The 13,144-nt window shown below is 53.1% G+C and overlaps 1 protein-coding gene across 1 annotated transcript; it reads right to left on the reverse strand.

The window, feature by feature from the left end:
* Positions 1-70: 70 nt before the first annotated feature.
* Positions 71-12,562, reverse strand: GPR4 (G protein-coupled receptor 4). Its single transcript, XM_003277584.2, has 2 exons — positions 12,445-12,562; positions 71-3,004 (listed from the first exon to the last, which is right to left on the reverse strand). Exon 2 carries the CDS (start codon positions 2,170-2,172, stop codon positions 1,084-1,086), a length of 1,089 nt encoding a protein of 362 aa, XP_003277632.1. The 5' UTR covers positions 2,173-3,004; positions 12,445-12,562; the 3' UTR covers positions 71-1,083.
* Positions 12,563-13,144: the final 582 nt, after the last annotated feature.

Raw genomic sequence — 13,144 nt, forward strand, 5'->3', positions numbered from 1 at the left:
ATTTAGATCAGACTCCAAGTCATCCTCTATCCCCTCAACTGGCTTTACATGGAAAAATGTCCCCTTCACATTTAGCAATTCCAAACATTACATATTTTTTATTTACTTGTGTATGGTGAGCCCTGTGAAGGCAAGGCCAGGCTGCCTCAGTCATTGCTGTATCCCCGGCCCCACCCAGCACAGTGCCCTACATAAACCTCTGTTGAATGAATGAATAAATACCCTTTCTTCTTGTCCCGCACCTTCTTCTCAAACCTTACTGCATCACTCCTCCAGGCAGTCTGCCCTGATTGCCCTTCACTTGAGTTCTGACATTCTCCCTCTTCATCCTCAGTCTTGACTTGGAGATTGCTGTTTATCTAGAAACTTAGAATTGCGGTCTTATGTTCCCTTGCCTGTATGACCAGGGGCTTTGCAAACATAATGACTCTATATCCGCTGCATTTCTCCTTCCACTTTCCCACCGAGTCACAGACTTTTATCCACTTGTTGGAAAAAAAAAAATCTAACCTTCTCTATTTGTCTTTATTTTCTGGAAACCAAATGTTTGACTTAATTTATCTGGCCAGACATGGTGGCTCACATCTCTAATCCAAGCACTTTGGGAGGCCGAGGCAGGAGGATCTCTTGAGCCCAGGAGTTCAAGATCAGCCTGGGAAACATATTGAGACTCTGTCTCTACAAAAAGTACAAAAATTAGCCAGGCATGGTGGCACACATTTGTGGTCCCAGCTACTCGGGAGGCTGATGTGGGAAGATCGCTGGAGCCCAGGGGGTGGAGGCTGCAGTGAGCCATGATTGCACTACTGCACTCCAGCCTGGGCGACACAGCGAGACCCTGTCTCCAAAACAATATATTTACTCACCTCCTCCTCCAGGAGGCCCTCCACAACCGCCAAACTGTCATGGGATCCGGGAGCACAAAGGTTGACCAGTGATACACCAACCTCACTCTTCCTAAGTTCTTGTATTCGTATGAATATTAACACAGCCCTTTTTCCATACAATTTGCATACACCAGACCAGGAGAGAAGGGACTGTGGGATGAGAGGGGAAAACTGGGAGTTCTGTGCCACTCAGGGTTCACTGTGCTGGTGGCAGCATCTTCAGCTGCACCTGGTCCCCCTGGGAGGGCGGAGTGGCCACCCAGCCGCCAGTCATGGCCTTGGCTGTGCTGTTCCTCTTGGAAGTGAGTGGGGTCTCCAGGGTGAGCGAGGCGTTGGCCATCTCCTGGGGCTTGTCGCTGGCCAGAAAGCGGAGCAGGTTGTGCAGGGCCTTGGCCACGTCGCTGCGGGCGCCCTCGTTGACCAGGCAGTAGAGGATGGGGTCCGCCACACAGTTGAGGCTGGTGAAAGCCAGTGAGCTGTGGTATGCAGAAAAGACACGCTCCTCGAAGCCGCAGTCCCAGGGGCGGCCCAGGTAGATGGCGCTGCGGGACAGCAAGAGCACGTGATAGGGCGCAAAGCAGACCAGCACGATGGCGATGAGGCTGAGGGCCAGCCGCTTGATCTTGGCCTTCTCCTGGCGCTCGGTGGACACGCTGCCCCTCACGGCCCGCAGGATGCCCCGGTACGACAGCAGCATGAGTGCCCACGGGAAGAGGAAGCCCACGAACACCCGATAGAGGTTCATCCAGGCCACCCAGCCTTCCATGGGGAATTTCTCAAAGCAGAAGGTGTGGTTGTAGCGATCTCGGAAGAGCTCGTCATGGAACAGGGGCGCTGAGTTGGCGCCCAGCTCCGTGGCCCAGACCACGGAGCTCACGGCCACGGCGGTCTTGACGCGGCGCAGGCGGGCGAAGCGGAGTGGGTGGGCCACAGCCAGGTAGCGGTCCACCGAGATGCAGCACAGGAAGGCGATGCTGATGTAGATGTTGGTGTAGAAGATGAACCCAAAGAGCTTGCAGGACCCGGGGCCGTGGATCCAGTTGTCGTGGTGCAGGAAGTAGTCCACCCACAGCGGCAGTGTGCAGATGTACAGCAGGTCGGCGATGCTGAGGTTCATCAGGTAGACGCCCAGCTCGTTGCGCTGTTGCACCTGGCGGTAGGCCGCCCACAGAGCCAGGCAGTTGGTGGGCAGCCCCACGCCGATGACAAAGATGTAGAGAGATGGCGGAAAGAGGTGGTCCACGCGCGAGTCCACGTGGCAGCCCTCCCACGTGTGGTTGCCCATGGTGGGCACTTCGGCTTCTGGGGCGCTTCCCCTGGCCCACGGGGGCTGTAGGGCCACAGGGAGCGGGAGGCCATGGGGCCCCCTGAGCCCCTTCCTTGGAGGCTCAGGGGAACATGGTGGGATGTGGTCTACAGGGAAGAGATGAGGTTGGGTAGGCTGGGCTGGGCTGGGAAAGGCAGAGCTTGAGAGGAAAAAGTTGGAGGAGGGATAGAATTATGACAGGAGGGAAGTCTGGAGGATGGTGAGATTAATAAAGAGATTTTTCAAGGAGGTTATGTATGGAGTCAGTCAGTGTGTCAATGAGGGAGTATGGGGGTGACACAAAAATTGGTCTCCGGGAGTGTTTATGGAGGAGACGAAAGCATCACTGGGCAATGGTGAGAAGGAGATGTTTGCAGGGCAGTTAGGAAGTATGTGTAGCCATATTGAAGTAATAATGGTGGGGGAATGTTCTAGAAGACACAGGAAATACATGAGAAAGTGTTGAGATAGGACACAGGGCAGTTAGGGAGTGTTGGAAAGTTCAGGCAATGCGGGTGGGAGTGCTGGCATTTCCTAGGACCCCAGAAAGAAACAGATAAGTAAGGTCACCAGTAAGGAGAAGGTTCTGGAAATGCAGGTGTCTGGCACAGGGTGGACAAAGATGAAAGGCTCGGTCTGGGGACTGCAGGAAGGAGTCTTAGGAAACAGGAAGGAGGTGAGTAAGGTCTAGATCAGAGGTGAGTTTGGGGACAGAAGGGAAATTTCAATGGGGGCAGGGGAGGGACTCCAGACTGGTCCTGGTGGGGGCTGAGGGATTGGGATGAAGTCAGTTCACCGCTGACTGCAGTGCCTGTTGGGAGAGAGGACAGCAGTGAGGGAGTCATGGACACTCCAACCTTCTTCTCCCCACACTCCTCACCATAATTGCTGTGAACTGCAGAGACTGGACACCCCAACAATGCCTACTTCAGCCCCATCCTGAGCAACCACTCTCTGAGAACACAGATTTGAGGTGTCAGGCATATTTTTCCCCTGATAGATATTAGAATAAAGACTCAACTCAGGCCAGGTGCAGTGGCTCACGCCTGTAATCTCAACACTTTGGGAGGCCGAGGTGGGAGGTTCGCTTGAGCCTAGGAGTTCAAGACCAGCCTGGGCAACGCAGTGAGACCCAGTCTCTACAAAAAATAAAAATAAAAATATTAGCCAGGTGTGGTGGTGCATATCTGTAGTCCCAGCTACTGGGGAGGGTGAGGTAGGAGGATCACTTGATCCCAGGGGATTCAGGCTGCAGTGAGCTATAATCAGACCACGGCACTCCAGCTTGGACAACAGAGCGAGACCCTGTCTCAAAAAAAAAAAAAAAAAAAAAGGTTGGATGCGGTGGCTCACACCTGTAATCCCAGAACTTTGGGAGGCCGAGGCAGGCAGATCACGAGGTCAGGAGTTCAAGACCAGCCTGGCCAACATGGTGAAACCCCATCTCTACTAAAAATACAAAAATTAGCTGGGTGTGGTGGCGCATGCCTGTAATCCCAGCTACTCAGGAGGCTGAGGCAGGAGAATTGCTTGAAACCAAAAGGCGGAGGTTGCAGTAAGCCGAGATCGCACCACTGCACTCCAGCCTGGGCAAAAGAGTAAAACTCTGTCTTAAAAAAAAAAAGAAAAGAAAAGAAAAAGAAAGAAAGGAAAGAAAGAGAAAAAGGGAAAAAAATGACCCAACTCAGATTTTAGCATTTTCCTGCAGAATCCCTGTAAAACTGGCACAGGTATCATATCATGCTTCAGGAAATGCCAGACTAGTCTAACTCTATCATGTCACAGACAGAGAGAAGGGGCCCAGAGACGCTGAGTCACCTCCCTAAGGATGCACAGCACGGCAGCAATAGGACCAGGGCTGGGGCCAGCCTCCAACTCCTTACCCAGGAATCCCATTCTTGTCAACAAGGATAAATGTTAATCGGGCCCTACTACATAGCAGATCCCATTCCAGGCATTCATTTTTATGCATATTATTTCTTTTTATTTATTTTTTGAGACAGGGTCTTGCTCTTTCATCCAGACTAGAATGCAGTAGCATGATCACAGCTCACGGCAGCCTCAACCTCCTGGGCTCCCAGTGATCCTCCTGCCTCAGCCTCCCAAGTAGCTGGGAACACAAGCATGCATCACCATGCCTGGCTTAAAAAAAAAAAAAAAAAAAAATATATATATATATATATATATATATATATATATATATATATACACACACACACACACACATATAATAGATGGAGGTCTTTCTGTGTCGCCCAGGCTGGTCTCGAACTCCTGAGCTCAAGCGATCCTTCCCTGTAATCCCAGCACTCTGGGAGGCTGAGGCAGGCGGATCAGGAGGTCAAGAGATCGAAACCATCCTGGCCAAAATGGTGAAACCCTGTCTCTACTAAAAATACAAAAATTAGCTGGGCATGGTGGCGCACATCTGTAGTCCCAGCTACTCGGGAGGCTGAGGCAGGAGAATCGCTTGAACCCGGGAGGCGGAGGTTGCAGTGAGCCGAGATCATGCCATTGCACTCCAGCCTGGGCGACAGACCAGACTCCATCTCAAAACAAAAACAAAAACAACAACAAAAAAAGAGATCCTCCCACCTTGGCCTCCCAAAGTGCTAGGATTACAGGAGTGAGCCACCATGGCCGGCCGATTTATGGCTATTACTTCATTGAAATTTTCAAGACTTCTATGAGGAAAGTAGTTGTTCTTTCTCTTCGACAAACTGAGGCACAGAGCTGTTCCGAGACCTGTCCAAGGTCCTGATGTCTGGAGTGCAGCCATCTCCGCTGTCAGTCCTTGTCTCCAGCCTGTGCTTCAGTTTCCACCCCAGAATAACTGGACAGGCCAGGCACAGTGGCTCGTGCCTGTAATCCCAGCACTTTGGGAGGCCAAGGCAGGAGGATCGCCTGAGGTCAGGAGTTCGAGACCAGCCTGGCCAAGATGGTGAAACCCTGTCTCTACTAAAAATACAAAAATTAGCTGGGCGTGGTGGCACGTACCTGTAATCCCAGCTACTCGGGATGCTGAGGCGAGAGGATTGCTTGAGCCCGGGAGGCAGAGGTTGCAGTGAGCTGAGATAGCACCACTGCACTCCAGCCTGGGAGACAAGAAAGGGACTCCATCTCAAAAAAAAAAAAAAAAAGAAGGCCGGGCACGGTGGCTCACGCCTGTAATCCCAGCACTTTGGGAGGCCAAGGCGGGCAGATCACCTGAGGTCTGAGGTCGGGAGTTTGAGACCAGCCTGACCAACATGGAGAAACCCTGTCTCTACTAAAAATACAAAATTAGCGAGGTGTGGTGGTGCATGCCTGTAATCCCAGCTACTTAGGAGGCTGAGGTGGGAGAATTGCTTGAACCTGGGAGGCGGAAGTTGCAGTAAGCTGAGATGGTGCCATTGCGCTGCAGCCTGGGCAACAAGAGTGAACTCCATCTCCAAAAAAAAAAAAAAAAAAAAGAATAACTGGACAGAAAAGGGCCCTGGGCTGCCAGTGGGGACTGGGAACCAAAGCTGCAGAGGAGTAAGGGAAAGGGGAGAGCCAGGAGCTGCTGGGAACAGTCAAGGTCAAGATCAAGATCAGGGAGCATGGGGAAGCCCTGGGGTTAGCGCCAGCAGTCTTCTCCCTCAGGGACCACTCTCTTCACTGTCTCTGCCCTTACCCCCCCCCTCAATTTTCCTGAGTGAGAACCTTGAGCCTGTCACCCACTTTGTTCTGGGAAGATCTGCATACACAGGGCAAAGGATATTCATGGACCAAGCCCCTGACTATCATCAACCCCGCAGAGAAGCAGAGCCAAGTCCAGAGTCACTGGCAGCTTCAGGAGCCATTCCATCCAGGGGTCTTTTGGTTTAGTTCTTTTGGATGTGAAGCCTGTTTTTTTTTTTTTCCAACAAGATCTTAACCAGAAACCAATCTAAAACAGTGAAAAGGGTGAGCTGCTAGCTGCTCTGGTGAAATGAGGTGGGGGTGGAGAGGCCACCTCTGAAGAATCCCCAGGATGCACTTTAAAAACATTTTAAAAGTGGAGTTTAAGGTGGAGTCTATTGACAGATGAGGAAACCAAGCCCCAGAGAGGGGACGGAAGGAGGTCCATGGGAGCCTCCCAGATGCCAGAGCATCTTTCCATGGGAAAGTCCTCTTGGCTCCACCTCCCCAGTGCTTCCTGAATCTGTGTGCGTCTCTCTCAAACGCCTGCCACTGTCCACTCTGCGTCAGCGTCAGCGTCATCGCTCGCTGGGATCATTGCAGTAGCATCACCATTGCTTTTCTGGGCTGCTACTCAGGCTTCCTTCAAACCACTTCCCATATGGCAGCCAGAAAGATCTTTCTTTTCTTTTCTTCTTTTTTTTTTTTTTTTTTGAGACGGAGAGTTTCACTCTTGTCACTGAGGCTAGAGTGCAATGTCCCAATCTTGGCTCACCACAACCTCTGCCTCCCAGGTTCAAGTGATTCTCCTGCCTCTTCCTCTGGAGTAGTTGGGATTACAGGCATGCGTCACCACGCTCAGCTAATTTTGTATTTTTAGTAGAGACAGGGTTTGTCAGGCTGGTCTCGAACTCCTGACCTCAGGTGATCCACCCGCCTTGGCCTCCCAAAGTGCTGGGATTGCAGGCGTGAGCCACCACACCCAGCCAAGATCTTTCTGACATGAAAATCAGCTCTTTCTTTTCTTCTTTTCTTTTCTTTCTTTTTTTTTTTTTTTTTTTTTTTTGAGACAGGGTCTCACTCTGTCATGTGGTAGTTGCAATCTTGACTCACTGCAGTCTTGACCTCATGGGCTTAAGCAATCCTCCCACCTCAGCCTCCTAAGTGGCTGGGACTACAGGTGTGTGCCACCACACCTGGCTAATTATTCTATTTTTTGTGGAGATGGGGTTTCCCCACGTTGCCCAGGCCAGTCTCCAACTCCTGGGCTCAAAAGATCTTCCTGCCTTGGCCTCCCGAAGTGCTGGGATTACAGGCATGAGCCACCACATGCAGCCTAGTTCTTGTTACTTCCCTGCTTGAAATCCTCCAATGGCTTCTGAATGGACTTGCGGTAAAATCCAGACTCCTCATCCGGAGTCACAAGGCTTTGTCTGGCCTGCTGCGGCAGCCTAGCCAGCCTCACCCACCTCTCCTTCCTGCCTCAGCAGGCTCAAGGCCAGTGACCTTCTTTTCCAGCCTCAAACGTTTGCACACTTACCATACTCTCAGTCTGGAATGCTCTTTTTTTTTTTGGAGACAGAATCTTACTCTGTCACCCAGGCTGGAGTGCAGTGGCACAATCTCGGCTCACTGAAACCTCCGCCACCTGCGTTCAAGTGATTCTCCTGCCTTGGCCTCCTGAGTAGTTGGGATTACAGGTGTGCACCATCACGCCCAGCAAATTTTTGTATTTTTAGTAGAGATGGGATTTTACCATGTTGGCCAGGCTGGTCTCGATCTCCTGGCCTCGAGTGATCCACCCACCTTGGCCTCTCAAAGTGCTGGGATTACAGATGTGAGCCACTGCTCTTCCTTCAGATAGTCTGAGTAGCTCCGTTCCCTCCTTCACTTCCTCGGGAGTCCCTCTCCATTCAGTCCCTGACTCTCCCCTGCCCCAGGACCCTCTCCTCACATCACCCTGTGTTTTGTTTGTGTCTGTCTGTCTAGAATAGGTGTTTCAGGAGGGCAGAGACTTTGCGTGCCTTGTTGACTGCTGTATCGCCAGCACCCAGGACAGGCCCAGCATACAGTAGGTGCTCAATAAATTACCAAGGTCATGGTCAGGTAGCACAGAGCCATTTGCCATTGGCAAAAACCATTCCAGAAGCTTTGCAGAGGCCAGAGGCATGGAGTAAAAACATATTCTCTGCCCATGAGCCTGCCCCACCCCACCCCAGGCTCAAACAAGGGCATGGGGAGGAGGGGGAAGGGAGGGAGAAGAGTCCGTTCCCAGGGGAAGAGGTGGTCAGGGGAGAGCTGGAAAGGGCAGGATCTATCCGCTTCTTAATTGACTTTGAAAGGTCAGGGCTGAGTCCTGCTCAGTAAGTCCTGCCCCCTGTGGGGTCCTCAGCAGCAGAGCTGCCTCCCCCACCCCAGACTCCTGGGCAGAAGCTTGTGGGTCCTGTGGAGATGGGATGGGTGGGGGCGTACTCCAGGCTGGAACAGTGTGATCCAGTCCCTCCCTTCCACTTGAAACCTCCCACCCAGACCAAGTCACTCAAAATAATCTCCCTCCCCTCTCCTCTGCCCTCTCTCTCCTCATCTCTCTGCCCCTAGTCTCTCCCTTCCTCCTGTGACATTTAGAGAATTAGGTCTCCAGGAGCCTCAGTTTCCCCTTCTGTAAAAGGGGGCACAGGCTTTATATTCATCACATCACAGACTGGAATGTCCTTGCTAGAATGCAATATCAGCTCCATAACATGCAGTATTTGAACAATTATTATTATTCCACGGGAACTAGGGGGCTGAGACAAGAAATAAACCAGTTCTTCATGGCAGGAGGCACCCACTGAGGGCAAGAAGTCCCCTTTGCCCCACTTTCTGTCGACCCCCCGGGCTCTGCTGACCTAACTCGGGTGCCTGGGCAGGAGACACTTCCGGCAGCCAGAGGAGGAAATAGACTTCCCATTGCTAATTTCCTCAAGGGGGAACTGGTCCAGCTCTCACCCCTCCTTCCTCCCACCCCTCCTCCCCAACCTGCTGCCATCTTGGGGATGCTGGACATGGGGGGAGGGGTGCCCAGACAGCCCTCTCTTCTTCCCCACGTGAGTTCTGCCCAACACGGAAACCTCAAAAGTCAGCATGGAACGTGAGACTCTTAGAACGCCACAGTGCAGCCGATGTATGTGTGACAGCTGGGGGTGCGAGGCTATTTCTGACCTCTTCCTGGTACAGATGGGGAAACCGAGGCCCGCAGCAGCAAGACAGTTGTCTAAGTCACTTGATGTCTCAAGACAAACCTCCTGTTGCTGTTAACTAAACAGCTTCCCTTCCCCTCAGGTTTTTCTCTTCACTCTCTGAACTTCTGTAATTTTTCTCAAGTCTTTCTGAGTGTCTCTGGCCCCTCTGAGAACCTACTGGAAGATATGACCTTCTCACCACAAAGAAAGCAAGCGATCTTCCATCACCTGATCCCCATAACCCCGTTCCCCTTCCAGGACCCTCTCTGGTTGGGATCTAAGTTCTGCCCCTTACTTAGGCTCTGTTGATGGAGTGAACCCCCAAATCTCACAGTCCACAAGAAGCTCCCCCTGTCTGTCCCACAGGCCCCCACTTCTTGGGTCCCTGCTGGCCCCTTCCAGAGGGTCGGGGGGAAGAGAAATATACCCAACGATGGAGCGATAGTGGGGGACAGGAAAGACTAGGAAGACCTGGCCCCCCCCAACTTTAGCAGCCTCGGCTGCCGCATCCTGCCAGCCACCCCAAAACCCAGCAAACCTGAAAAACTTGAAGGATTTCGAGGACAAGAGGGAGAAGTGCTACAGCCCCCCGCATCCCCCAGCACCCCTGGGCTCACTCACTGGCCTTGTCCCCGATGCCACCAGGCTATCTTACCTCCTCCTCCTCCTCTGTGGGCTCCTGCTCCCCCCACCTCCCCCCACCTTCTCCCTGCAGCCCCAGGGGACCAGCCAGCTCCGGTCTGCTCATTAGGGACGAAATGTGATCACCGGTCCTCGCTCCCCACCTGGTGCCCTGGCGGCCGGCGGAAACCAGGGGGCATTCGGGCTACCCTAACCACCCCACTGCACCTCAGTATCCCTGTTTCAACTGAGGGGGTCTCTGTGTCCCCCATGCCCACACTGCCCACTAGGGATACCAGTCCTTAGACGGCCTCTCTGACGTTCTAGGTCCCTACGGTTCTGCAGTCTTCAGGTTCTATCCTTAGTTCACTTCGCAGTTGAATGTTCTATTATAACATTCTAGAGCGTTACTCTTCTTTCATTCTATTTATTACATCGTGGCTTTGTAAGTACCTACCCTAAGTTTCCAATATTCTAGGAGTGTCACATTCCAAGATTCGAAAGTTCTATTGTTAGAACACGCTATGATTTTTTAAGCATTCTATGACTTTCATAATCTATTATTAAACCCTCAGTGATTTTTATCTTTCCCCAGCAAACAGGAATACGTATTTCCCTTTTCTCTTTTACAGAAATGGGAACATACACTAAATACGGTGAGCCCCACTTCCTTTTCTCTCCCCCCTTCTCTCGCCTGCTTTTGAACATTCCAGCAGCCTGATTTCTAAGATTGTGCAGAATTCTAAGAAACTATGGCTTCACGGAGGGAAGAGAGGGGCGTGTTAGTCACCACCTCCACCTGGCCTCTAAATTCTCACCACCTGGGGGTGACATGCTATATCCAGGCCGCCTCTCTACCCTTTCCCTAGTGGGCCTAGTCTCAGCCCTCCCCGCTCACACCAGCTGAGTTATTATTTGTCTAGACACAAACCAAATTATAGGCCCTGTCCCCGAGGGAACGGTGGGCTCCAGGCGGAGGGTCAGGAGACTGAAGCTGGAGTTAATCCCGGTTCCCCTCCACCTCCCTCCCTCTCTTCCCGAAACTCCACCCCTTCCACCCAAACCAACTCTTGCCCCTCTCCCTCCCCACCACCATGGTTTTAGAAATATTTTCTCTCCTCCGCTTCTAAAACCCTCCTTTCTGGATTCCAGCCATTTCTACTCACCCTGGCATCTCTCCCTCCTCATTGAGAAGACCTCTTTCCCCAAATTAATCCCACTTAGTGGTAGCAGAACAAGACAGCTCTCTGGATTTGGGCTTCGGTTGAAAACTGGGGTCCCAACCCTTCAGCCTGGCACTGACTCACTGTGGGGACTTCTGCTTTTGGACCTCAGTTTCTCCATCTATAAAATGGGGGTGGGGGGATTTGGCCTAGGTGGCTCTGCAAACCCTTTCCAGCTCTCAGCTGCCATCCCTGAAATGTGCCAAGATTTCAACACTCCTCTTTTTGGATTGAAGGACTCTAGTATCCCCAGGACCTTTGATTGGAAGGATCTGGAATTCCCAGGCCTCCCCTCTGATCCTTCTTCCATCTGGGCCCTTCCATTCAAAGATGTTCATGTTCAAGGTTCTTGATCATAGGATTCCCAGGGTTCCAGGAGCCCCCATGGGTCTTTCATCCTCTTCAGCTGGGATTCCCCCAGAAAAGAAAACCTCCTCATCCTCACCCCAAACCTGAAGTCAAGTTCATCTACAAAGACAGAGCCGGGGGTGGATGCCCCCAAGGTGGGTTCAGGAGAAGGGGGGCTGATGGTGGGCTCTGGAGGGGGAGCTGGGGGGTGTGGCCCCATCCTCTCCACTTCTGCGCCAAGCAAATTCCCCAATGCATATCCAGCCCGAGTATGCACACACACACATCCCACAACCGATACCTCACAGACATTCTAGAGCTATTCCTCAGCCTAGTTTGGGAGGAGGGGTTGTCCAGTTCCAGGGGGCAGAGTGAGGCGGAAGCAGGAAAGAGTTAATGGTGACCCAGCCAAATCCTGGAAGAGAGGAAGCAGGGGAGGAAGTCCACCCCCCAGCCAGGAATTCCTGAAATTGGCGGGCGGGGTGGGTGCGACCTCAGGGGCAGTGGGGTGGCTCCGTGAAGGGGGCGCTGGGGTCATGGTATCACTTAGAGTCCGCCTACCCTAGGTCACAAGCCTCCTGCCCCCTACCCCACTCCGAAGCAGCTTTCCAGCCCAGAGGAAAGTTCCGGGATGCGGAGGATTTGGAAGGAGAGAAGACAGAGCCGAAAGTGCCAAAACAGTGTTGTAAGAGAGGCAGAGACAGAGACAGGGCAATAGAGACGAAGAGACAGGAAGGGAGAGAGCAAAGAGATACACAGAGACAGGGAGAGATGGAGACAGAGGCAGAGACATCCACAGAGGTCCCATAACAGACGGGGGAGAGGCGGGGGCAGTGGGAGGTGGGACCCAGAAACAGAGAGACAGAGACAGATGGAGACAGAGAGACAGAGACAGATGGAGACAGAGAGGCAGGGACAGATGGAGACAGAGAGGCAGAGATCGAGAAAAAGAGACATCCAGAGACACAGAAGGAAAGACACGTCCAGAGGCAGAGGGACCACAGAAACAGAGACATCAGGCGGGAGTTGGAGACAGACGCAGAGCCAGGGAGAGCAACAGAGGGGGCGGGCACCCAGACGGCGCGGGAGACTGAGGCAGCCCCCGAGGGGGCGGGTAGCAGCGGTCTCGCCACGAGCAAGGCAACCTAGTGAGACCCCGCAGCATCGCGGGCAGCCGGGGAGGGCCTGGCACTTACCTGCGCGCGGCGACTGGACGGGGAGGGCGGCGGCACCTCTCTCGGCTGCGTCTAGGTCCCCGGTCTTGACGACGGCGCGGGGACCCAGCGGATGCCCCCGCGGGGCAGAACAGCGGCTGCTCCTCCCGGCCCCCGGGCCAGTGCCGGCAGCCGAGGCCCCGCCCCGGCCAGGCCCGCCCCCATTAACCCCACCTCTGCCGCTGCCCCTTAACCCCTTTCAGGCTTCACCCCATTCAACGCCTGCAGCCACGGGTGAGGCTCATCTGCTGCTGGAACACCCCCGCAAGTCCTTCCAAGTTCCCAGCTGGAAGGTCTCCTCTCTCCAACCACACACCCCCAACTTTATCAGGCCCTCAGCTATGGGAAGAGGAGGCCCCCGCTACTGACCTTCTCTGGGTTGAGCCATTTCCTCCCTTAGAGACCCCAGGCCTCAGTCATTCATCTTCTGGTCATTAACCTTCTGCATCTTCCTCCCCAACAGCGGAGAGAATAAAGGGTTCTGTTGGGTCCCCAACTCCAAAGTCAGGGCCACCCCTAGAAGGAGCTCTGGGGTTGCCCTTCCAGCCTGCCTCTTGTCAGACCTTAGGCTAGTGACATCTCCATGCCTCAGTTTCCTCTTTGAATCAAGGTGGTCACTCATGGTGCCTGCTTGCTTCCTTCCTTCTTTTCTTTGCTTTTCTTTGCCTTGCTTTGCTTTTTT

The sequence above is a fragment of the Nomascus leucogenys genome, chromosome 17 (genome assembly GCF_006542625.1).
Source record: "Nomascus leucogenys isolate Asia chromosome 17, Asia_NLE_v1, whole genome shotgun sequence".
Lineage (NCBI taxonomy): Eukaryota > Metazoa > Chordata > Mammalia > Primates > Hylobatidae > Nomascus > Nomascus leucogenys.

What these genes read in the sequence shown, in the direction of transcription:
- GPR4 (XM_003277584.2), bottom strand. Translation starts at nt 2,172, where the DNA reads ATGGGCAACCACACGTGGGAGGGCTGCCACGTGGACTCGCGCGTGGAC.